We start from the raw sequence: 26230 nt of genomic DNA, 5'->3' as shown, positions 1-26230 counted from the left end.
TGCCCTCCCTAAACATAGTCCTCCTACTGTCTCTCCATGAATGTGCCTCCACAGTCTGTTTAGTTTCTTAAACTTAGACCTCAGGAGTCATCTTCAACGCCCCACTCTCTCTCATCTTCCATATCCAATTTATCATTGTCATACTAATTTCTCTTCCTTAATATTCTTCAAATCTGTACACTTCTCCATATGTTCATTGATAACACTCTGGTCAAAGTTATCATAATTTGTAACGTAGGATTCTGTAATAGTCAACTATCCATCACCCTGTATCTTTTTTCCTCTCTCGAATCTCCTCACCAAGCCAGAACTAGAAGAAAACTTTTTATGTGTAAATCTGCATTAGTCTGTTCTCACTGCTAATAAAGACATACCTGAGACTGGGTAAATTACAGAGAAAAAGAGGTTTAATGGACTCACAGTTCCACATGACTGGGGAGGCCTCACAATCGTGGTGGAAGGCGAATGAGGTACAAAGTCACATGGTGGCAGGCAAGAGAGGGCATGTGTAGGGGACCTCCCCTTTATAAAACCATCAGATTGCATGGCACTTATGCACTATCAGGAAAACAGCATGGGAAAGACCCACCCCTCATGATTCAATTCCCCCCCACTAAGTCCCTCCCATGACACGTGGGAATTATGGGAGATAACAATTCAAGATGAGATTTGAGTGAGGACACAGCCAAACCATATCAAAATCTCATATTGCTGCCCTACTTTAAACACTTGAAAGACTACCCATTTCTATCAGGAAAAGGGCCACATTTCTTCACAAAAATTATGTGACCAAGTGTTGTTTGCCTTTTCTCCAGGCACACCTTGTAGGAGGCTCGCTCTTGCTTTAGGTACAGTGGCCATTCTGAGGTTGCCTCTCCGTCCCCCATTCCCACCCCACACCATTCAAATTTCAGCTCCAGTGCTAAACACTTCAAGTATGCCTTTTCTTATACCTGCTGCAGGTCAGAGCACTCTTCACGTACGAACTACTTCTTGGCAGCACCAACCAGAGTTAATAATTTTACATTTATCTGTGTGAGACTTTGTTTAGTGTCTATTCTCTCATTTGTCTATAAGCTCCATGAAGGTTGGGGACTGTGCCTTTGTGTGTGTGCATTTCTGTTTCCTTGGTTTATTCTTGTATTTCCCGTGTGCTCCCTGACACATATAAGGTGCTCACTAATTTTCTTTTTCTTTCTTTCTTTTCTTTTTTTTCTTTTCTTCCTTCCTTCCTTCCCTCCCCCCTTCCCTCCCTCCCCCTTCCTTCTTCCCTTCTTTCCTTACTTCCTTCCTTCCTTCTTTCTTTCCTTTTACTCTCTTTCTTTCTCTTTCTCTCTTCCTTCTTTCCTTCCTTCCCTCCCTCCCTTCTTTCGTTCATTCTTTCCTTCTTTCTTTCTTTCTTCCCTTCCCTTCCTTCCTTCCTTCCTCCCTCCCTCCCTTCCTCCCTTCCCTCCCTTCCCCTCTCCCTCCCTCCCTCCTTTCTCTCTTTCCTTTCTGTCTTTCTTTTCTGCCTTTCTTTTCTCTCTTTCTCTTTCTTTCTCTCCTTTCTCACAAACTCTCACTCTATCACCCAAACTGGAGTGCAGTGGCACGGCACTGTCTTGGTTCACTTTACCTTCCACCTCCCAAGCTCAAGCGATTCTCCTGCCTCAGCCTCCAGAGTAGCTGCGACTACAGAGTGCACCACTATGCCCCGCTACTTTTTGTATTTTTCGTAGATATAGGGTTTCACTATGTTAGTTAGGCTGGTCTCAAATTCCTGACCTCATGATCTGCCCGCCTCGGCCTCCCAAAGTACTGGGATTACAGGCATGAGCCACCATGCCTGGCCAGTGCTCACTAATTTTCTATCAAGTAATTAATACATATTTACTAAGGTTTTTTTTCTTCCTCTGTTAAATAAGCTCTCTGGATTATTTTTAATAAACATCCACATTTTATTCAGGCCTTGATAATTATGAGATATTTTTTCCTCATGTGTGCATATTTTTGTCCTTGAATGTGATAAATAGATGACAGGCTTAGTTCTCATTCTGTTTTGTATCATTTGGAATCCCTTCCACATGGAGGGCCCATTAACTTCAAAGGAAGCTCTGCACATGAAAAAGATACACAGGAAAAAAGTGAAAAAACTAAAGCCCTGATTTTCATCATGGTTAATGGCCTGGATCTTATAGAGGTTTAGGTGAGTAAACTTTGAGAATGAACAGCTCACTCTTAGTGAACTCTTAGAAATAACTGTGCATGTGGCAGAAATAATGCATAGGCAGGCATTTGAGCAAATTCTGGGAAACAAGAAGAGAAAAAAATCTTTAGAAATAATTTTATGAATCAAGATAGTATGGAAGCCTAGTAAGCCACAGAAGCATAAAAAATGCCCTCATTATGTGAGACAGGCTAATGTACTAGAAGCAAAACTCACAAGAGGTTTCTGGTGCTTTTTCAGGGCAGAATGAGTGGATGATGATGAAGGCACCAGAGAGATAGTCATTGTAGATTTGGGGTGTCCAGGAAACAGTGAGAAAGGGACTCTTTCAGTTGCATGATGAAGTTGTTTTGTGAAACAATAACTTGGAGTTCTGTTTAATTTACAAAATCTTTGTTAGGTGGTTATAGTTTAAACTTTTGCCAGTGTTATTGGGTAGAGGTTCGAATTTACAGAGGAACCAGAAATTAATTTTTGGCAGCTGTATCTTAGAAAGCAGGGGTTTGATATGAATATTAAATATTGGTTCCTTATTTTCAATCAGTTTTTATTGAACACTATTAATGTTTCAGTCATTCAAGTCAATTCCTTATTTAAAATAGTCAAGCTTCTTACATCACAGTGATTTCCCATAGACTACTTCAGAATTTCTCTCTATGTTGTGCTGTAAGGTTATTTCGCTACTAGGTTGCTTATAATCTGCTTCGGTGTTTTTGCCAACATACTGTGTTCATTATATATTAAAGGAAATCTCAAGAAATTGCCTCTTTTAAATAAGCAATAATATGATGCCAACTTACTTTTTTAAATAACATGAGTATTATAGGAAGATAGGAAAAATATAGGGAAAAGGAAAGAGGAAATAAATAGAACTCTTAATTTTACCATCAAGTTTCAATCATAGACAACATTTTGATATATATTATAGCTTTTTACCTGTCCTTACAGTAACAAATATAACTGAAATAATAGCATACATATAATAGTTATAGGTACTGATCTAAATCCTTTACATATATTAACTCATATGATCCTCATAACAACTCTATATTACAGGTGGTATTATTATTCCATGTTACACATGAATAAATTGAAGCAAAGGGAAGTTGTTTCCTTTAACTGACCCAACATCACCCAAGAAGCAACCATTGAGACCAGAATCTAATTTTGATTCTAGGGTCCTGCCTACTGCTAGCCCATCCTGGCAAAAATATTTTTCTTATGTCATGTATTACGCTTTTTTGTTTAGCTTAATTTAATACCAGAGGATTATGCCACAACCTGTTAATCAGTTTCCTGTCAAGCAAATGGGTTGCTTTCAATTGCGTGCCATGCCATACTGTAGTCAATATCCTGGCATATGTGTGGTTTGGGGTGAGGGCTCTGAAATCAGTCTACCAGCCAGGTTTTATTTTATTCAAGTGCTGAATCCTCTAAGTGTGCTCTGCAAACTGGAGTAAAATGACAAACAGTAACAAAGCACCTACAAGGAAGGCCTGTTGATTACAAACATGGATTTGGCAGTTAAACAGGAGTGCAATCTCATTTTCCTCGTCTAAGATGGAGGAAAATGTTCCCTCCCTTGTAGGATTATTGTGTGGATCAAAAGTAATAAAGTTTGTGAAGCTCTTAACATAGTGCTTGGTACCAAGTAATGTTTAGTAAATGTTAGCTATTGTTACTATTCCTGAATTTCTAAAAATGGAGTCAAATTATATTCTTTGCCTATTTTAGATACTTAGGAAATTCTCATTTCCTAGAAGGTTAAAACCATAAAGTAACATCCAAATGTAAAAATGTCACTTAGCCAATTCATTCGTGTTAGTAACAGATTGATTTGTAGAGTCTTGAAAACAAAGAAAAACAATATTTCATCAAATATTTGATTATTTTGTATCTTAATTTCACTATTCTGTAAATCCCTTTATATATACTTTATCTTATTTGCTTGTTTTCACAACTTCTTTATTCCTGTCATAGCATTAGTTCATCAGATATGAAAATCTATTTTCTACCATATAGCTGGCCACTTACAAGTCACACCTGGTCATAGTTGTGGTGGTTCTCACTTGTGATTCTGGGGGCAGGGCACCTGGCACAGTGCCTGATCCATCATAGGCATTTAGGAAATACTGGGTGACTGACTGATAAGTGCCTTAGGTGAAAGAGACTTTTGAACACTTTCCTGAATTGAACTCGTCCGTGAAAACTGCAGGCATGACCCCCTTCCTTCCACGGTTAGATCATACACCCTCTGTGGGCAGGCAAGTTCCCTTGATGAATGGGGGCAAGAATGGGGGAAAGACAGACCCGGGACGACACTTCCCTGTTTATCTGTTCAGCTCTACCAATGTGAGAAGTCACTTTACTCCTCCTGGGGAGGACTGAGTGAGGAAACAACGCCTCTCCATTCCTCAGCCCTCAGCAGTATTGCTCTGTCTTCTTCCATCTTTTATTCCCTTGGGTTTAATCCTTATTCTGGTGGCTAACCAGGGCTGTGGCTATCAGTCTTTGAGGTAAGAAGTCAACACTCTGTCAGTTCAGCTTCTACCTTCTTGACACCACTCCCCCAAAGCGAATCATGGCTCCTATGGGCATCTTCTTAGCACCACTACTGGACAGAAGATTCTGAAAGGGGTCAATGCAGTGCATTTGCAGAGTCCACTTTAAGGCCAGTATATGCACAAGTTTACATGTTTGCTCCTTATTTCTTTTTTCAAATTATGTTCAGACATGCTGTTTCTATAGCTTATCAGACATTCTGCAATGATCAAATGAAATGATTAATATACATTAATAATAAAATATCAACAAAATAGACATGTGAATTTTGTGAACCCCCTCCTCAATGTGAATATGAACCCTCTCCTACTGTGAAGTTCCTAGATACGAAAGTTCAAGAATTAACATTCCCAAAGGTATTTTAAAGAGGTTAGCTTTGCCACTATGCATTTACCACCAAGGGGGAAAATCATCTATATGCATACTCTTGGAGCAGGATACTTGAAACATGGCTGTCTATTGCAAAATTTAGGAATTTGCAGGGACCACAGCTTTAGTTACCCACCAGGAGTTTTTTGAGTTACCTTCCTTTTCCGTACAGCATATTCAAAACCTCCTAATTTTTACTTTCCTTTTTCCTTTGTATTTCTCCTCCTGCCTCCTGTTACAAAATTTATTGGTTTAAGGAGCCTAGGCTTCCTGAGGAGACTTTCTCCCCTCTATCTCATTAATCCAGAGGCAGCCTGAGAACGTGTGCTTACTGGACGAGTGAGCGGGGTGAGGCAGACCCTTAAGTCTGTAAATAAGCCACACCAGTTAAGGTTAGTTCTCCATAGTTTCCTTCTTGCCCTGGCTCAGAGCACAGAATGGCACTGATGACAGCTGATTAAACCTTTCCTTCCTAGGCCTGGCTCTAACAGGTTAACACTAGAACCTATAGAGTACACAGCTCCCTTATAGTATAAAATTAGGAAATCTAGTTCACCTCCTGAGGCCCACCAGGCCAGTAAATGGAAAGACTCTTTTCCCTGTAGTTAAACCCCTGTCTCAGGCATACCTTAGAAATGAATCTGCTAGCCAAATTCAAGGACAAGTAACCTGTATGCTGATGATGCCTATGCTCACAAAGGTAGATCTTTCCTAACCAACTGGGAGACTGGACTGCCCTTTGCCTTTGAGGAGCCCATGCAGCTCCCCAGCATTTGCCCAGGGAGGCTCTGAGGTATGTAAACTACCTTTATAGAAGCAGCTGCTCATCTACTGAGAAAGCCTAGGTATAAGCTTTTGTAATCTATCAAGATCAAACTATCGAATGGTGCATGGATTACAACCTTTATACAGGCTGCAGCAGTTGAAAAAAAAAAAAAGACAGCTGCATAGCTGAAAAAAACTTGCATGGTTAACCATAAGCAAGCTCAAGGTCACACCCCCTGCTCACAGGGTTCAAGACCTTGGCCACACTAGAATTCTTCCACATGTACTTTTATCTTCCCATGATTTTATTCCTTGTCTCTGTATTAATTTTATGATCTAGTATGTCAGCCAGATGTTGGGGTCTGAACTTAACCGTAACATACAAGTTTTGCCGACCTTGACAAAACCTGTTTTCTTAGCATGGAGGAAGCTAACAGAACACACACTCTCTTAGGGTAGGCTCACCACCAAAAGAAGAGGCTGGGCTGTTCCACTTTTCCCATTGCTGGTCTTGCAGTTGCTTTCCAAGTTTTCCTATTTGGCAAAAGAAGCTTGGGTGATATTTATGGGCAGTAAATTTTAAAAAACAGTTTGTCTCCAGCTGAACAAATGAGAACATGCCCTTTTAGCTCTCAAGGTCCTTTCTAGTCATGTAATTATGGGTTTGCTTGTTCTTGTTTACTCGAATACTCAAAACAGAATTTGATACTCAATACTAAGAAGCTGTAGGTGGCTATTGTAGTGAACATTGATAGTTTTATTTTGGTAGTTTTGAATTTGAATATAAAATTAACATTTTATATTTTATCTTTCCAATGAAGGGCCTCTACCACTAATCCAATTTGTCTTGGCATTCTTTTCAAATTTTATTTAGTCTTTGTCTTCTGTTCCCACTTACTTTCCTTTTTTTTTTTCCTTTTTATTAATTTCCCCTTAGTGGTCTTACCCCTTGTGGTCTGACCATTTTTCCTGAATGTCTGCCCTTTCTTATCTCATTCCACTGTTTTACTTTGGATTTCATGGCTTCTGTCCCTCAATTATTTAGTGAAAAAGTACATTAGGAATTGTTCTTTCTAAAATCCTATTTTGACCTGATTGTTTTCAGAAAAACAAGACCACTTGTGGACTTCCTCTATGTAAAATGAAGTGCTGGGATTGGGTTCATGCTTCTTATACTTTTTATGATGGCAGCTTAATTGCTGACAGCATCCAGTGCTGAACTCACTTTCACGGGTACCTGGTAAAGGATGTGTGGGTCATGATTCTTCACAACGTGGTAGCTGTAATCTTCTTTTTCTGTCCAAATTAGAAAGCAAATTGCATTGCAAATGATATAATGTCATAGGGATAATCTTAAATCTATTTTCATTATTTTTATGTCAATTCTTTGAAAATTTTAACTATTATTAGTAACATAATTTTCCTGTGGCTCCCTTGACTATATCCACTGGACTAAATGATGTTTAATAAATATCATTTTCTGCTACAACATTAAATGCTTCTAGAAATAGTGTTCAATAGAGGAATGAACCTAATAGTGTCAGTAAGATCAGGCAATTTATTTAGCTTCACATCAGCTTAAACTCTGAAAACGCCATTCTTGCCTTCATTTACATAGTTTATGTATTTTTTGACTTCATTGGCCTTATTCCTTTTATCTTCTCATTTTCTACCTCTCCACTAGCACCTCCTGACCTTATTTCTCTGCTTGACCTAGATTGAATGGATGATCACCTGCACTACTCTCTTGCATAAAACCTTCAACATCTTTAAACTTCTGTACTTAGGTCACCTGGGTTCAGAAACTCAGAACCCCTGGATCGATTCCCATTTATCATCACATTTTCTACATCCGGGGTACAAAGTGCTGCTGGATAAGAGACTACAACTACACTGATTGTATTCCTGCAAGTTCCTTCTTCATTCTTAGCTTTTAGCGATTTAAGAAAACAAATTCTAGTTGTACCCACTCTCACTCAACTACTGGTTGCCCCACTGCTGCATCACTAACCTCAAGCCTTTCTTCCAACTTCTTACTCTCACTCTCCCGGATCATTTTGTCTGATTTATCAACAGAAATGGAAAGATCAAATGTAACTTTGCTAAACCTTCTACTCTGTTCCTCGTGAGCGACTTACATCCACCTTCATTCTCCCAACCTCCCCTGGCCTCACAAGATGAGGCAGCTTTATTCCTATTGAAGGCTAGACCCTTCCCTTTGCTGTTCATCTTATCCACTCCCATCTTCTTTGTCCTTATATCCTCTTTATTGTATCACCAACCTCTTACACTCTACTAATTATTAATCAATAAACATGCTTAATTGTTTCCCATATGAAAGAAGGAAGGAAAGAAAGAAAGATGGAAAGAAAGAAGAGAGAAAGAGGAGGAAAGAAACCTAAAACCAAAGAGCTATCACCACCGCTACCTCCTTTGACCCTGTGATCTCTTCTGGTTTTAATTCCACCTTCCTCTGGGAAGAACTCTCTCCAGTCATCATCTCCATTTTTGTTTCCCACTCACTTTTCAATGCAATGAACTCTTTGACTCTTTGTTCCCCCACCACAGTGGCATAGCTAAACACACTGTAATGTCTGCACTGTACTGTCATATCCCTTTCTGTGCTCAATTTGACACTTCCAACCACACACTCCTTGAAATTCACCTTGCCTTTGGCTTCCATGACCTTATTGCTTTTATTTCTCTGACATTCCTTTTCAGACTCTTGTGACTACCTCTGAAATGTTGATATTTACCCCTGGATTCCACCTTGAACCACTGCTATTTTGCTACCAGTATGTGTGTTGAGGATTTACGAGTCTGTACCTCCAGTCCTAACCTCTTCCTTTTGCTTCAGAGGTCAGGTCACACTCTATGTGTGTTTCTTAGAGCTACCTCAAAGTCAGCATGGCCTTTGCTGAATTCGTCAGTTCCCCCACTTTCCCAAACTGGTTTCTCTTTCTCTATTCCTTCTGAATTTTAGAATGGTTGGTTTTAAAAGTTGATAGTTGCAGTAGTTTCAGAATCATCCTAAAACAGCACACTGTTCAATAAAAACATAATGTAAACTACATATGTAATTAAAAAATTTCTGGTAGCCGCATTAAAAAATAAAAGGAAACAGATGAAATTAATTTTTACAATGAATTTTATTTAGCCCAATATATGTAAAATACCATTTCAACATATAATAATTGCTTTACATTAACGAGATGTTTTGCATTCTTTTTTGTATTAAGTTTTCGAAATTCTGTGTTTATTTGAACACTTATGGCACATCTTAACGGAAATGAGTCTGTAGGACTCAACCACCATATGTGGTTAGTGGCTAGTGGCTATACTAGTAGCTAGTTCTAGTCCTTCCCCTCACTAATCCCACTCTCATTCACTCATCAATCCGGTTGATTTTACCTCCTAGATATTTCTTTGGTAGGCCCATTTCTTTTCAATTTTATACATCATGGCTTTAATTCACGTCCTGGCCATATTTCACTTGGGTTATTGCAATGGCTTTTATAACTTAGTTTCTTTGTTTCAGGGAGCATGCAAGATCCATTGAAATGCAGGACACTATAGTAGGATATCTATTGATATATATTTTTAACCAGAAAATATGGAAAACAGCTCAGATTCATATTTAACATTTATTTATTATACATATTGATACCAGCACCTTTGCTCTGCATCTCTGATAAAATGATATAACTAGTATATTTTCATTGAGTGTTATGATTAGCATGCTATTTGTAAGCTTTGGTAGGGTGGGTAATGATCTTAGTGAGAAATAATTTAACCAGCTCCTTCTTAACTCAAAACTATTAAATAAATGTGATCATTTACTCTAAAGAAAATAAAGTTTTGATTTATGTGTACATACATGGGCTTCAAACTTCATTATGAATAAGAATCACCTTGGCAACATATTTAAATGTAGATTGTTAGGTTTCATATATACTTTCTGATTCATTTGGAATGGTAGGTGGCCCAGGAATCTCTATTTTTATAAAGCATTTGAATGATTGTAATATAACTGCTAGAAACTATACTGTATTAGTCTGTTTTCATGCTGCTGATGAAGACATGCTGGAGACTGGGAAGAAAAAGAGGTTTAATGGACTTACAGTTCCGCATGGCTGGGGAGGCCTCGCAACCATGGTGGAAGGCAAAGAGGGGCAAGTCACATTTTACATGGATGGCAGCAGGCAAAAAGAGAGCTTATGCAGGGAAACTCCCATTTTTAAAACCATCAGAACTCTTGAAATTCATTTACTATCACAAGAATAGCACAGGAAAGATCTGCCCCCATAATTCAGTTACCTCCCACTGGGTTCCTCCCATAACACATGGGAATTGTGGGAGTTAAAAGTCAAGATAAGATTTGGGTGGGGACACAGCTAAACTATATCACATACTTTGAGCATTAGTCTGTTCTTTGTGAAGTAGAGAGTTAAAAAGCCATGGAGAAAAGTGCACTAGCCCAGACCTGAGAGGGATGCTATATGGGGGTTATAAAAGCAACAGCACACTGAAATGGAAATTGGGCACCAGGGCAATGCTGAAACTGGGAATAAAGGGTAGCAGGGGCTGGTAATGTGGAGAGAGTCTTGGAAGACCAATGATGAGAACCTTGGTCTATTCCATAATTTCTCTGGGATTGGCCTTCCTTCTTCAACTACAAAAATTGATAGTAATATAAAAATGAAATCTGATTATTAGTGTATTTTCATCTTCCTTTAGTAACTGACACTCTTTAGTTTTTCAATAAGTAATTTTTAAATATTTTAGGATGTCAACATATTGAGTAATTTCAGTGTAGGACAGTTTTTGACTTTAGAACAATATCATACAATTGCATTTAGTGTTTCATTTCTAGTTCTATGACAACAAAATTATCTTGTATAGAGGACATGGTAAATGATGCCACCTAAAAAACAGAATTTAACTTCACAATAATTGAGGGGAAAAAAACCCACATTTTTCTTAAATGCCATCTATAAATAATTTGTCAAATCTATAATCCAACTTGTTAATGTTTTAAAACTTCAAAACTCTTTAAAAAATTTTAAGATGCTACATGTTTTGTAATATGGCAGAGAACAACCAGAAGATTTAAACCTCATAGATTTAAAATTTTACAATATACTGTTCAAATTATAAATTAAGACTGTTAAAAACACCAAACTTTTCTTTTTAGTGTATTATTTCATCTTTTTCCCTCAATGAGCCTTATTTATGGATAACAAGGGGCTAATTGATTGAATTGAATTTCTTCTTTTCATCATTTGCTGGCAGTTCTCTGGTGGAAACCTTAATGAGCTGCAAACCAGGCAAATAAATGGGCAAGTAGGCTGGAAGGAGGGAAGGGACAGTGGATATGGAGAGTCTGTTGTTTATCCAATCAACAAAATATGTTTTAATTGTAGCAACAATGCCATAAACAGGCCTGACACAGTTTATTTGATAACCTCACTTTCAGTCACTCCACTTCCATCATCGATGAGTCTGAGATTTTTATTTCATTCGTTAACAGGAGAGACTTCCCTCCACTCATCTGTGCTTTTGGAAGATAAATTCTCTAGAATAACTCAATAGGAGTTGAGTTTGGAGGGAAAATACTGTTTTTATTGCAATTAATATCTTGTTTTTAACTTTTCTTGGCTGGACATCTAATCTGCATTGGCTTTTGTTAAACACCTTTGCTGATTTCTGCTTTCTCGTAGGTGATTCGCAAGGGGTGGCTCACCATCAGCAACATTGGCATCATGAAAGGGGGCTCGAAGGGATACTGGTTTGTCCTTACTGCGGAAAGCTTGTCATGGTATAAAGATGATGAGGTAAGTCACAGAAAGTGACAAAGTTTTCTCATTAAAGTGTTTCTCATTTTAAGTTAATTGATATTATTGTACTATGCAATTTTGAGACACCAGTGGTTCTCTTTCAGTAAGAGTAAACTTGGAATGTTTGTATAAAAATGCACTGTTATTTTCTCATAGATTTAAAATTTTATAGTATTCAACCAAATTTCCTTTTCTTTTTTATTTATTTCTTTGCTGTAACCATGTTTGCTTACTGAAGAAATGGATTTAGTGGTCAAAGTTGAAAACTTCCTATTTATAATTATGTCAAGGTACTGGTACAGTGAAAACAATTTTCATTAAATAAAGTGCTAAAAGACCTAAGGTAATAGAATATTTTAAGAGTGAAATTAATAATATTGATGTAGAGTTAACAAAGCATTTTGGAATTGTTCCTGTGACATCTGTCTCAAATGAAATGGAAGGCTTTTGAGAATGTCCACATCAGTAGTCTTCAAGTGAGTCTCAGATCATTGTTTATACAAATTTTGTTTTTTGAGAATTTGATATCTATGTAAAAGCATGAATTATGGTAATTATAGTGTTCTGGTTCATGTTAGATGTTAATAATTTTGGTCCTGTGACTTACTACACATTTAAATTTGATAGCTATAAAAGTGCAAACTAAAAACTCATATTCGTCTTACAGAGCCATTTAAGTGCTAGAAATCAATACCATTAAATGTAAGGTAGCACAGACAGAAATTAAACTATGTCTTGAAATTTTTAATAGCCCTGGGCTGACTTGATAATTTTTTGGTATTTATAATGCAGCATGCAAACATTAGGTAAGAATACTCTGTAATAGCAAAACTATGTGCAGGTGAGATTGTCTCAATTACATGAGACCATAAAGGGCATGCGTTTCAAAGTTAAAAGTTTTTCCTATCTTGGCCTGACATCTTTTGAAGGCATTACAAAGTGGCTTTGTCATTCTTTGAAGGAAAGTTTCATGTCTTATATAATTATTTTCATTTCTGAAGCACTCTGTGTGTCATAGTGTGTTGATAAATATTAGATGATTGGTTGATTGCCACTAAAATTTCTGCAGTAAGGGAAATGCAATCCTATAGAAATGTCCAAACAAAATTGCTATTTAAGAGCTTGTATTTAAATTGTTATGTCATTGACCATAGTCAAAAGTAAGATTTGATCATTGTGATAGTCTGAGGATTAGCAATGGTTTCTTTTCTGTACTGGCTGCTTAGCTGTCTCTGTCATTCTGCGGGAAGCTCTAGCTTTAAAGATCATAGCTCAAGGAGCTCAGATACCCTCTCCTAGATATAAAAATTACTAAATAGATGATCTTCTTTGCTGTTCAGTTGTAATAAGGTATCTTCTGTTAGATATATTTTCCCCCCAAGGATTTAGATGATAATTGATATGCACTTATATATGTGTAAACCGTGAGACCTTTCTCAGTTATGCAGGGTCACAGAAAATATTTTACTGAGGAATCATAATAGTGTTGGCTAGTGTTTTATATACATTAATTAACTCATTTAACCATATTCAGCCCTAACTACTATTATTCCTATTGTTGGATGAGAAAACTAAAAATAAAACAAAACCTTAAAAAAAAAAAGTCTTTTCTACAGGACTGTTTTACTTATTGCAGAACATTTAGTCTTGGCCAGGATAACAAACTTACCAAAGTCACACAGCTAGTTGGTGGCAAAGCAGAAATTTGAACCCAGGCTGTTGAGCTCCAGAGCCTATGCTTTCAACTGCAAATTAAGGCAAAAATCCCAGAGATGCCTGGAGTTGTCCAAGCCAACCTCATCCCACAGAGAACTTATGAAGATGATTTCCAGGCATCTCAGCATTGACATGTTCCTGGGTGTTAGCAGTAGAGACACTGAAGACTCTGGAGTAGCTACTGCTGTTGGAGTGTGGCATTAGTCTGGCTGTGTGAGTACTGAAAATAAGCCTGTTGGAAGGCACAGTATGCCTTCCAGTAGGGAAGGAAGAAGCCTTGAGAGCTTGGTGAGCTCATGGTTATTGGCTCATATCCTCTCCTCCAGACTCAGGATAATTCTTTATAAAAAATCACCTGACCTTGTAGCTTCCACATGAGTACTTGATTACAACAAGTGGAAAATAAATATGCACAGTTTTAATATTAACCAAGTGCCATGAACATACCCTGTGTGCTCTGTATGAGCTGTGTATGAGCACACAGAGTGGTTACTGGTATACCAAGGTATGGTATAGAGAGTCGTTGGGGCAGGGGAAAGTGGGAATGACCCTTGAAATAAAATGGAATGATTTAGATGAAGAAACTATAGGAAAGTGTAGTTTCATCCATTCAGATCATTTTAAGAAAGGGGAAATGACAAAGTTACTGCTCTGTGGAGCCAACAAGCAAGTAGACTATAATACAGTATCAGATAGTAAATGCTCTGAAGAAAATAAAATGGGATATTGAGTTAGAAAGTGACAGGGAGGAGGTCTTTAGATTTGGATGATTGGAAGGAAGTACTACTTGAGCAGAGATTAAGATGATGAGCTGTGCAGAAGGTTTTGCTGAAGAATATTACAGGTAGAGGGAACAGTAAGTGTAAAACCCCTGGAGATGGGATCCAACAGGAACTCTGTGGCTGTAACATAGGAACAGTGGGGGAGAAAGGCAGACTATAAAATCAGAGGCACCAGTGGATGGGGGCCTTATCAGTCCCTACCCAATGATTTGGATTTTATTCCAAGGACGATTGAAAGTGATTGAGTGTTTCAGTGTGTGACATAATTGGATTGATGGTTTAGAAAGATTACCCTGGCTGCTGGGTTGTGTGTAATAAGTGGGATGGGATGGATGTGTGGAGGGAGTGGGGATGGCTAGCATGGAAGAAGGGAGACCAGCTTGGAATCTCTGACCATGGTCCAGGCAAGAGAGGATGGTGGCTGGGTAGTAGCTGGTGGTGAGAGTGAAGAGCGCTTAAGTTCAAGGTAGCAAATTTATGGTCTATACACAGCTACAATTGAGTCATTAGCTGCTGTTATTCATTCAGAACTCTCCTCAAGAAATAGGAAGTAGTCATCACTAAGATGATCATTGAGACTGAAAGCTGGTCTTCGTGGATTTAAGCAGGTATAATGACTGCGGGAATGATACTTGCAATCAGTGATGATCTTGATTATGATCATCATCATAATGGCTAACAGTTATTGACTATTGTCGTTCAGTGAGCACATTATTTATATTCTCCATTTTAGAAACGAGGATTGAGGCTCAAAGAGAATAAGTAACTTGGTCATTTAATCATCTGAACATTTCCCAACAATTATTTCTGAGCACTTGTTATGTACCAAGCACTGTCCTAGTCAGTAAGGATAAAATGATTAGCAAGGAATTCATGGTACCTGTTCTTATGAAGGCTCTTTCCCAATAAAGCAAACATACAAATAAAATGGGAAAACCTATCAGATGCTGATTACAGGCTAAGAAGAAAATAAAGCCAGTGATGAGTTGACATAGAAAGTGTCTGGGTTAGAGGACACAGGTTGGGGGGAGTTTACACTGGGTGGTCAGAAAAGGTTTGTATTAATTTTCTGAGGCAGGATTGAGCCTGATGAATTTAAGGAACGTAATTAAGACCAGTATGACTGGAGCAAAAAGAGAAAGGTACTCTAAAGATTAGGATTTTCATCTTAAGAATGATGAAAAGTCTTTGAAGTTTTTAAACCGGAGAGTCAAATGATAAGATTTAAATTATTTACCGATTCCTTTGGTTGCCTTGTGGAGAATGGATTGAAAAAGGGCAAAACTGGATTGAGGAATTACTAGAAAGCTATTGCTTTCTACATCTATTGTGGTCTGCATAGATAATGGTAGCTTGGGCTGGGGTGAGTTGTTAGAATTTGTAAAAATGAATGGATTTAAGAGATGCTTTTGGAAGCTAAAAATTGACATGGTGGAGGAGGTCAGGGTCAACCCTGTGAAAACTATTCACAGTCCTTCATAAGTTGTTCAGTTAGCCAAAACTTATTTTCACAAAAGTCCTAATAAATATTGAACTTTAATCCACCTGTATTTCTCATCACACATGCTAACAGTTCCAGCGAACGGTAAGCCTCCTGAGACCAGGAGACATTGTTCCCTATTCTACTACCAGGGGACACAGCACTGATAGGAAGCCCTAACTATTGATTGAATGAAGGTGTCATTGAGAAAACAAATGAATAAATGCAGCATAATAATCTCGTCCTGACATATCCAGTGTCAAAATTAAATTATTAAATTATAGAATAAAATTACCATTAAAGGTAGATTGCCTTAAATTTTGTTAATTTTTATCATTGAAGGTTAATTTTTTTGTTATTTTTCTTGTTTTTTTTCTTTTCTTTTCTTTTTTTTAAATCCTCTGACTATATAAATGTGACTTCCTGGATTGAAAATCATTTAAACAGAAAATTAATTTCCCAATGTTATTTTCATACATTGTCCATATGTGTTGTACAGTTTTGGAGAGGGATTTAGAAAACAGCAAGATGTGAGAATAAAATAGAAACTGTCATCTCAAAAGTTTTTTGAAATGGATTTTTGATCTAGATAGTTTTCCATCAATAGTTCAAAATCAAATTTGGAAAAAATGATGGCTTTTCTTTAACATGTCTCTAAAATGTGAATTTTAGGAGAATGGGAGACTGATTAAAGGAGAAAAGAGCCTTATTTTTCTTAAAACTAATGAGAAATTTGTTTTAAAAATACATAAATGTATAAATTTTAAGAGATAATTAGAATCTCTGAAGAAAGGGGACTGTTCATTTATGTATAATATAAGTAATTAGTCAGTGTTTATTGTATTTCTGTAGCCCAGTGTGTAAAGATTAAAATCATAATGAGTTACTCCTAGGCAAGCAGAATAATGCAACATAGGCGTTTCCAGTGGAAATCTACTAACCTTACACTATTGAGGAAAACCCAACATCTGCATTGAAATAAGGACATTCTTTGGACTCTTAAGAAATTACAGGCTTCATTTTTGTGGGTTGAAGTGTTTGGATAACTTGATAAGGAGATTATATAATTCCCTTATAGGGATATTTACTTAGCATTGTTTTTATTTTGTAACAATAACAAATGACAAATGTAACTTCAGAAATAGGAAACAAAATGACAGTTATATCCCTGGATGATCAAAGTTGTGAGATCAAGAAGTTATAGAAATATTCAGCTTTCTTTCTCGTTTCATTTATACTTTTAAGATTGTACATATTTCCTACCAGATCTGCACACTCCCTGTGGTGGAGGAGGTCAGCGTCGACCCTGTGAACACTATTCACACTCCTTCATAAGTTGTTTAGTTAGCCAGAATTTAGTTTATTTTTACAAAAGTCCCAATAAATATTGAACTTTAATCCACCTATATTTCTTAAAATTCTGCATGATCTCGATTGTGTATTTTTTTTACATACGTAAACTATCTGATGTTATTCTTTTTTAATATAGGATTACTTCATACAAATATTTCCATGTTCTGGCATTATCTAAAGATTTATAATTTTGAAGAAAGAGTATTATTCAATAAACCATAATGGCAAATCCTATTCCAAATTTATTAAAAATGAGTTTAGATTCAAACCCACTCCCCTATATGCATTATTTGTGCTACTCAAAAGTATATCCTGCAAGAGCAATATTATCCTTTATATTACCCTTTCCCAGAAGAGAAAAATTTTTAAATGTGCCTCATTTAATGACTTTTAAATACATACAAAACATTCTTTCAAGCATTTTTTGAAAATTGAGTAAAAAATGTTTGAGAAAAAAAGTGTTAACTTTATGTTTTAAGGAAAAATATTGAAAATGTTATCTGGAGTACCTCACTTTAGGATGACACTGCTGCCGTCCTAGCTTTCCTTTGGAGTTGGGAGAACGGGTGTAGTTTCCTTAATGTTCTGGCTAGGTCATTGTCTCATTCTGGGAGCTATCAAGCACTCTCCTGAGACTGCCTTACAAAGTCCAGTAGAAACATTCCATATGTGAACTCCGATAGACAGCATTTACAACAGGTTGTACAAGGTATTTAAGATTGGGTAGAACGATGTCGATATCCTGTGAGTCATTTTTATATTGTCTTCCTGTTTATATTCTAAATTTTGTAAGTATTGTTTAGGACTTTATTTGCTAGTCATGGGATTTTATTTAAGCTAAAAATCCGCATTGCGCAATGTATCTTGCAGAAGCAGAAGTGAATTTTAGCAGGTGACATATTGCCATAAGAAAAGATTGTTTAAATGAGAGAAATTCATCTTTAATCATATTTTTGCTTTGTAGTTTTGCCCCATCATTCAGCTTTTTAATTAAATAAACTATAATGTTAGGTTTGATTAAAATATCATTGTTAGAAAATTTGAAACTCATGGGACTTTTAGCCTTACGACTGAGACTTTCATTTTAGAAATAAAATAACTGAATAAAAAATAGTTTGCTTTAGTTCAGAATACATACATAAAGTGTTTAATTATTAAATGTGAAAAAAGTTTTGAGTAGCCTGTGTTACATTTTTTTAAGCTTGACCAGAATCTTTCTAAGAAATATGAAAATTAATTTTAAATACTAAAGCTAAAACATGTTAATGAACTAAATCAAAGTTGAAACATTTCTAATTTTATCTATCTTCCCACCTTTTACCCTTAAGTATTTAAAATATTCATAGACAAAAGCCGTCCCTTATCATTTCACTCCAGTTAACAGTGCATAAACTGAAGTTTGGATATTTTCTCAAAAGGTGTGGCAAAATTTATATTTCAAGTACATTAACCACTTTCTTTAAGCTTCTGAAGATAAATGAGTTGCCTGAACATCTCAAGAGCTTGAAAGTTTATCGTGATGGAAGCATAGATTGCAAGTGAATGTATTGGCCTTGCAAATTCTACTCCTGGAACTGTAGCATAAGCGTCTTCTTAATTAAAAAATGACGCAGTCATAAATTTATGTATACCATGACACTTGGAAGTATCAAAATTTCAACTTTCCATATGTCAAAAGAGGAAAAATGGTTATTTTGATACAGTTGAATGTTATGTTGGAATAGTAGTCTTTTCACTGTATTTTGCCTAGACCCAGACTGGCAGAGTTAACTCAAAGTACTTGATCCTTTGGAATACTCTTTTCCTCCCATTTCTTCTGTCTTTCCACCCTATCCCCTTCAAAAAAAAAAGTCATGATATAGAAAACCATACTTAGTTTATAGATGAGAATTCTTAGAATAATGTATCCTTTGTCAAGCATCAGACTGAAGTTATATTGCTTTGTTATATCGAGTTTTTATATTGATATGGGGTGCTGCAAAGCCGTGTACAATAAATGTCAAGGGTAGTGATTTACTGACAACAATTAGGAAAAGAGCACTATAGAATGCACAGGAACATTTTCAGCAATGGGTTTTATTATATTTCATAGGCACCACTCACTTTACTTTTGGTGGGTTTTAATATTTGAATCAAAATAATACATAGGAGGTAAGTATTAAACCAACAGATTAAAGCCCCAGGTCCCCGAGCCCCTCATTTTGGTTGTAGCTCTTGGTGTAGATGCTATCGTGTGAGGGCTGCTTTCTTTCAATGGCTGGTTGTCATTCAGGCTGGGTTGTCATGTGACTGCCTGTCTGTGCCTGCTGTACAGGTGAGCGGATGTTCTGCACAGCAAGTGTAGACAGGCAGACACATGACAACTCTGTCCAGCCAGGCCCTTGGTTCCTTCAGGTTTCCTTTGCTCATAGATACAATCAGCCTGTGTTCCAGATTTGGTGATTTTGGAGAGTAAGGGGAAAGGGAGAAAAATACACAATATAATTAAACATTAAAACATTATGGAACTAAAAACAAGTTAGACTTTTGACTTTATTCAGAAAGTACATTTATACATTTGTTCCAAATGTGCTAACATGGATAATTGGAATAGCAAAAAACTCACATTAAAATTTCAAGAAAGAAAAGAGATTAAACACAAGGTTTATTCTTAAGTCCAATTCATATTATTACTGGCCCACATGTAGTCAGAGTTCAGAGTGATTGAACCAGATGCTTTTCCTCTTTGCAAAAAAACTGCATATTTTAATACTGAAGTTAAAGATAAAAACTATGTTTATACATGTTTCTTTTAGTAGATAACTACCACAACCTTGCCCATGAAAAAGAAAATTATCATTTACATGGAAATGGCAGCCTTTTCAAAACAATTAATGAGCCTAATGTATTTGGCAACCCAAGCCACTGACTTTGGTATCTGATACTTTGATAATAGGATTTTACAAAGGAATATGTTTTTTCCAATTATATGTTAAACGACAGGAACCTATTTAAATGTCTCATTTTCCTTTTAAATGAAGTTTGTAAGTGTGAATGTGAAATCAAATTAAAGGCAGTTGTGAGCTTAACTTTTCCACTTCTTAATTAACCACAGGGTCATGCTGTGAATCAACAGGGTATAAACTAGAAGATTGTTATTCACAGTGATGCTCAGAATGTGTTTTGGATATAGTTAGTATAATATAGTTACAAAATAGTGTCTTAAATACAGAAAAGTCAAATTCATTTTACGTCCAAATATTAAAACCAGATCCTTTGAAAATTTTTCTTCTAATTTATATGGGCTAATAGTGTTAAATATACATATATAAAATTTAATTCTGGTGAGTCGAGAATAATTCTACTATTTTAATATCAATTATCAACTCACATGTGTAGAAGTATTAAGCAAATTCCCCTCCCCTTTTAAAAACAAAAATATCCAAGTAGGCAAAATTCCAGTAAGTAGAACTTCTTAAAAAATACAGTATTGTCCAAGGATTGTATAATTAGAAATTTTCTCAAAGAACTTTAAGAAAAACAAATAGTTTGTGATTTATCTTTAATTGTAAAATTCTGAGAAAATAGCAAATACAAACTTAATGGAAAGCAAAATAGTTTTTAGATACTGAGAAAATGACAATTTTCTACAAATCTGAACTTTTATGCAGTGATTAGATAAGGTAATGTTGTAACAAAAGCTAATAAGTGCCATTTTCTGCATATTTATGTAATTTCAAGAAAATAATTTTTTGATTCTGTTTCTGGCCATCACTTCCAAGTAAAGGAACTTTTTTTTTCTTGACAGAATAAAAAACATGAGTAAACTTGGCTGCTATTTAAATAATTACAAGTTCAAAGTATGCCAAAAAAAAGTGCCTTAAAATACTATTGTGTTATTGTTGCTGCATTCAGTGCAACAGAAAGTAATTATAGAGTGATTCACTTACAAAGAGTATATTGGTAGAAATTTAAAAAATTACTATAATTCTGTATAGCTTTTCCTCTCTCTCCCATAAATAATTTGATCCAGTTAACTCTGCTCAATTAAAGGAATGATGCATGCAACCTGAAAAAATAAAAAGAAATATTTGTGAGTTTGTATGTTATGCTTTAATATAAAACAGTTTTATTAAAGCAAGATATACATTTTTTTTTTGAGCCAGAAAAACCACGACAGTTTTTCAGGGGGAAAAAAATCTTGATGAAAATGATTGTTCTTTTCATAAGGCTTTTGGACGATTTATGTTTCTGATAGATTTTAAAGACACATTACAGTAAGTATGTGACATATGAACGCTTCATAGTTATGTTAAACCTGCCCCTAAACTTGTTAAAAAGACGAAAGACTAAAAACATACTGACTTTTTTTAATCTCCCAAATTATAGGTTGAATAGTTTATTATTCCTTAAAATGCTAGCTAAAATATAAAAGAGTCATTTATATTATCATACCAGGTAATTTTTAGTATGTTTATTATACCTTGTTTTCTTTTTGTCTTTTATTTCTTGTCTTAAGGAAAAAAAATGTAAGAAAAGAATTATCTTCTAAGTGTTCTGTAGTAAAATTAAACCAAAGTAACTCCAGGAAACTGGCTGTCACGCTAAGTCAGAAAATTCAAAATGAAGATTTAATTATTTTTCCTAATTTACTTCATTATCTCTATTAATACTGATAAAAAAATTATTCATTAGGGACCTTTGAAAATGGGTAAATATTTATATCTACATAATTTACAAAACATGAAAGTAAAAAGGGATTTGAAGTAAGAAAGGTTTCAATCTTAACTCAGGAATTTCCTGTCTCAGGTTAAAGCCTGACCTTCTAGTTATTTTAAGCCAGGATTTCTGAGTGATGGTCTCTTAGTTATTATTTTGACGTTATTGTGATGGGTGGGCTATTCTCCAGAGAGCAGAGTGAAATGCATTGTTTATAAAGAGCAGATCCCTTGTAGAGTAAGTGAAAGCTCTGGCATCTCTTTAGTGAGCATGGACGCTTGTGGATGAGTGAATTGTTTTACATTACCAAGTTGTACTTTTTATATTTCATAATAGCTTAAGACTTCAAAAAAAAGTGGGAAAAATTCTTTCATTAGGATTTTTATGCCTAAACTCTTTCCCACAGAGTGAAATACTTGGGTGGTCTGTAGGCAAGAGGTGGGGGTAGTTAGTATATTTGGTCTTTTACAAACATAAACATATTATCTGGGCCGAAAGCCTGAATGCCAAGCAGGAAGGATATTAAGCCTATCGACTAACGACAGGGAAGTGATCAGTGTGAAACTTTGTCCCATTGTAGACAATCTGTCTTTGATTTTGAGATCTTTGGCCTAAAAGAAAAATGGGTTTGAAAATTTAAGTCCATTGTTTTAGATTGATCCTTTTTCAGTTAAGAAATTATGGTGTTGAAGCTAAGGCTCTGAACTTCCTTTCTCTTAGATGGTGGAAAAGTCCTTTTAACCCAGTACCTAGTCCAATTTATCAATCATTCACAGGCTAACATGAAAAATAATTATGAAATTTCTATGGAGGGTAGTTTGGACAGACCTTGAAAACAATTTTCTCTTCATGACCATGTACAATGTTAAATTTTTATGCACTTACCATTATATCCAGGGGTAGTTTTAGTTGAAGATGTTCACTGTTGGTTAGTTTCCTCTGGAATAGATTCCATGATCCCTAAAATATTTGTATATCTCCTTATAAAGCAATATCAAAATAAAATTAAACATTTTTCTAATTTAGCTGGATTTAGATACGGCTATGATGTATCTAAATGTGGGCACGTGTACCAGTGCATAAACTATAATCCTGCCTTCATTCAGCAGAGTGTTATAAGATAAACTTTCACTTTTGAACTTTAATTTAGCCCATGTAATTGAAAAATAAGTACTATTCCTTTTTCATTTGTTAAAAGTTTGCCTCAAAAATAAGTCATTAGAACCACACTGAGCACGTGCAGGGACTCCTTGGTTACCCCTTTACAAAATAATTCTTCTATTTCTACTCCTGTACTTATGCCAAGGGGAACCTTTATGTCCCTTTTATCTCCAGACTAAAAGTCATCCTGAGGGAGAAAATAGGTGAGGGACCAGTAGGTATTCATTTCATTGAAACAAAAAGACTATTTAGCATGAAGAAAGAAATTTAAATTAAATATACATTAAATGAAAGCAAATTATGAAATACAATCATTTCTAGAGTAAAAAATAACCCAGAAAATTTGAGAAAACTTAAACATCACCAAAGTAACTTCTTAGCTATTTTTCCTCTTCATTAATTGTATCAATTAGAAAAAATATATTTCTTGGAAAAATTAGCTCCTGTAAGTTACTTTTTTTTAGTTTTCTTATGTAAAAGAAACTGTATAGATTTTTAATATCTCATTTATTCTATTAAAAATAATCAACATGGAACTCTCCAAGTCACAATAGAAAATGAAACGAAGATTTTACTGTATCATCTAAGTGAAAGTAGCTAAATTTCTCCTTGCTGTTTATATTTTAACTAAGAATCATGAATAGATAAGAATACTTATGTGTTCTTTATACATGTTTTGGGGTGATCAGAAGGGTAATTTAAAAAAATAAGTTGTTTCGACAAAAGACAACTTAGGGAAACTTTTATAATAAAATACTTTGCTAAAGAGAACTTGAGTCAATTTTTGAATTGTTGCAAAATATATAATTTAGTAAAGAATTTGTTCAGGAACCACTGTAACTTTAAAGAGTTTAAAAGATGACAAAAGAGATTACATTTTTTTTTCTTTTTTTACAAACCCTGTAGAAGAGATGTTTTCATTATATAGAATTGTTTGGGAATAGAAATAAATGGGGGTTAACAGAATTAAGGATGAGGCAATAACATTTTTCCAGAACTTTCTTTAAGGGACCCACTAATGTTCAGCACAGATCACATTGCAATCCAGACTTTCTCTATTATTTTCTCTATTAAGGTTTCATTCAGCTTGAGGGTTTTCTTCCCTCCCACCTTCCTCCCCCTCTCCCACCCTCCTTCACCTCCAGGACAGCTGGAAACTGACCAAAGAAAACTCCTGCCTTCGTTTACAAATTCCTTTTTTATCAGTAGTTTCTAGACGAAGTGCCTTATCATTTTAAATGCTCGGGAAAGCGGAAGCATTGGAAACTGTAGGCAAGAGGGCTCAGCTAAGCAGCAATTATCAACCATTCTTTGATTTAAAAAAAAAATATATAAAACAGAGATGTTTACAGGAGTATCTAAAGATAGACGTTTCTATTCCCTGATTTATTCAGTTGCTGACTCAGTAAGTTGTGGGTTGGCGCTCTTCTCTGGGCAAATCCCAACTGCATTGTCTGGTAGGCAAGACTTGGCAGGTTCTTCTTTTATTGTTAGGTACTATTATTCCTGGTGTTTATATTATAGAAGGAAATCTTCAGAAAAGCACTATTCATATAGCATTTAAAAACCAGCAACTGTTCGCTATCTTGGGGAAAAATGACTTCAGTCCTGGGATGTTAAAACTTATACACATAGCCTTCATCCATATAAGTTTTTAAGTCTCTGAATTATTATTAAACAATTCAAAAGTAGCCTCATCAAACTATTCTTAAGTGGCTGGAGTTAATTTTTTCATATTTCATTTTGAAGTGGGAAAACACTTGAATTATCACTCTTCAGAAATCAAAAAACAGTAAATCGCTATGTACCACACACTTTTGCTCTTGTAAGATTAAACACATCTCTACCCATCACACGTATACCTTTGTTTCCCTCACATGTTAACACAAATCGTGGGCTCCTCACCTAGGTTCCCTTGGTCACAGACCAGGTGAGCAGTCTAGAAGGCCTTACCCGCTAGTCTTCCCTTCGGCGGTCTTTTCTCAGCAGTGTCCCGAGGGCTTCTTGGTCCCTCGTGTGCAAAACCTGTGAAGAAAAACACTGGATATGAGATTCAAAAAAGGAGCAAACAAATGTCTTCTCCTTGGAAACAGCCCATTTTGTCCCCAGCAGTTCATGGCGTTGCTCTTCCTTGCCCAGTCTAACCAATGTGCAGACTACTGTACAACGGCATTGTCCTGAACAGGTAGTCTGAACACTGGGGCGACGGAGCAGGATCTCCAGAAGCTTCCTTCTATGTACTTAAAATCCTCTCCCGGTCCTCAGGAAAAGCCTCCCTTCCTGCACCAGGGGTTGCATTCAGCTTTCCCCCCTGAATTCTGCTGCGCTGACTGAGACACACTCAAGGGCTGTGATTTCTAGTCTTGACGTGGCACATTTGCTGCAGACTGGGGAACTGGCAATGAATTTAGGACCAGGAAAAGGGGGAGGGCTGGGCTGGAGAGTCCATATATGGGATGATGTCACCCTGGGGAGGTTTGGGTATGCGCTGTGCCGCTGGAGAGACCGCTAGAATCGCCTGCTCTCAGACATGGGTCTGTGCATAAAATGGTACCAGATGTTTTAGTGTAACGTTAAGCAGTCATTTCATCTTCAGGCCAGATTTTTTTCCTCAACTGGGCAGGAAGTGGGCCCCAGTATGGAAAAGCTGTAAAAAAAAGAGTCAAGATGTACAGTTCGGCTGTGGCCAACTGAAAGTGAGTTACTGTAGAAGTACAAATTTACTGTCTGACCCAGGCTAGAGAAGTAATTTGAAGATAGAGGATAGATAAAATAGTAAACAGAAAGTTGAACACTGGAAGGCAGAGCTCATTTGGAAACCTTTTTCAGCTTTCCTGTGGCATTTTATTTTCTGGTATTTCACTCTTCAAAAAGGGCAGATAAGTTCTCTCTCTCTCCCTCACCCTCTCCCCCCCTCCCTCCCTCCCTTTCTTCTATTTCTCTTTCTCTCCTCTCTCTCTCCCTCCTTCTCCTGTCCGTTGGATCTGTCAGCAGCTTGCAGGCTGCTCTAGACTTGAACAGTAATTATAGCAACTTCCTGAAAGTGAAGCCCCCATGAAAAGTCTGGAGAAATGTTCTTTGTCATGGCCTCTACATGAGTAATTAGTTCCACATGTGGCCTTCCTAGTTTCCCTCAGCTATTTTGGCTGGCTCTCTGAATGCTGTGCTATAGTTTGACCTAAAGAAACTTTAAAGTTTTGATTTCAAGCATCCACTATGAAATAGCAACTCAGGTCTTCTAACAAATCGCCTCTGATAGATACATGCTGTTAGGTATAACGTTGTTTTTCACTGGTAATTC

The 26230-nt window shown here is 36.2% G+C and overlaps 1 protein-coding gene and 1 long non-coding RNA gene across 11 annotated transcripts in view; one reads left to right on the top strand and one right to left on the bottom strand.

Annotated features, from left to right (window-relative positions):
* DNM3 (dynamin 3) overlaps positions 1–26230 on the top strand; it is a 549446-nt gene that overhangs the window by 266334 nt on the left and 256882 nt on the right. For all 8 annotated transcript variants that reach the window (XM_032291679.1, XM_032291682.1, XM_032291676.1 and 5 more), the window contains one exon: positions 11623–11736. In XM_032291679.1, coding sequence (XP_032147570.1) covers positions 11623–11736 — 114 coding nt within the window. The remainder of the gene's footprint in view (positions 1–11622; positions 11737–26230) is intronic.
* On the bottom strand, positions 19127–25468 carry LOC116560317. 3 transcript variants are annotated; one of them, XR_004272907.1, is made up of 4 exons: positions 25075–25468; positions 24883–24954; positions 22654–22728; positions 19127–21118 (listed from the first exon to the last, which is right to left on the bottom strand). It is a non-coding gene; the product is annotated as an uncharacterized LOC116560317 (long non-coding RNA). The 3 variants fall into 3 exon arrangements; XR_004272908.1 differs by having other exon boundaries at positions 19127–19492; positions 21000–21118; positions 24883–25162; XR_004272906.1 differs by having other exon boundaries at positions 24883–25159.

This window comes from Sapajus apella, unplaced genomic scaffold, assembly GCF_009761245.1.
Source record: "Sapajus apella isolate SASKATOON/1434 unplaced genomic scaffold, GSC_monkey_1.0 scaffold25, whole genome shotgun sequence".
NCBI lineage: Eukaryota > Metazoa > Chordata > Mammalia > Primates > Cebidae > Sapajus > Sapajus apella.
Note: the sequence above shows the minus strand (reverse complement) of the source record. Positions and strands in the feature narration are given on the sequence as shown.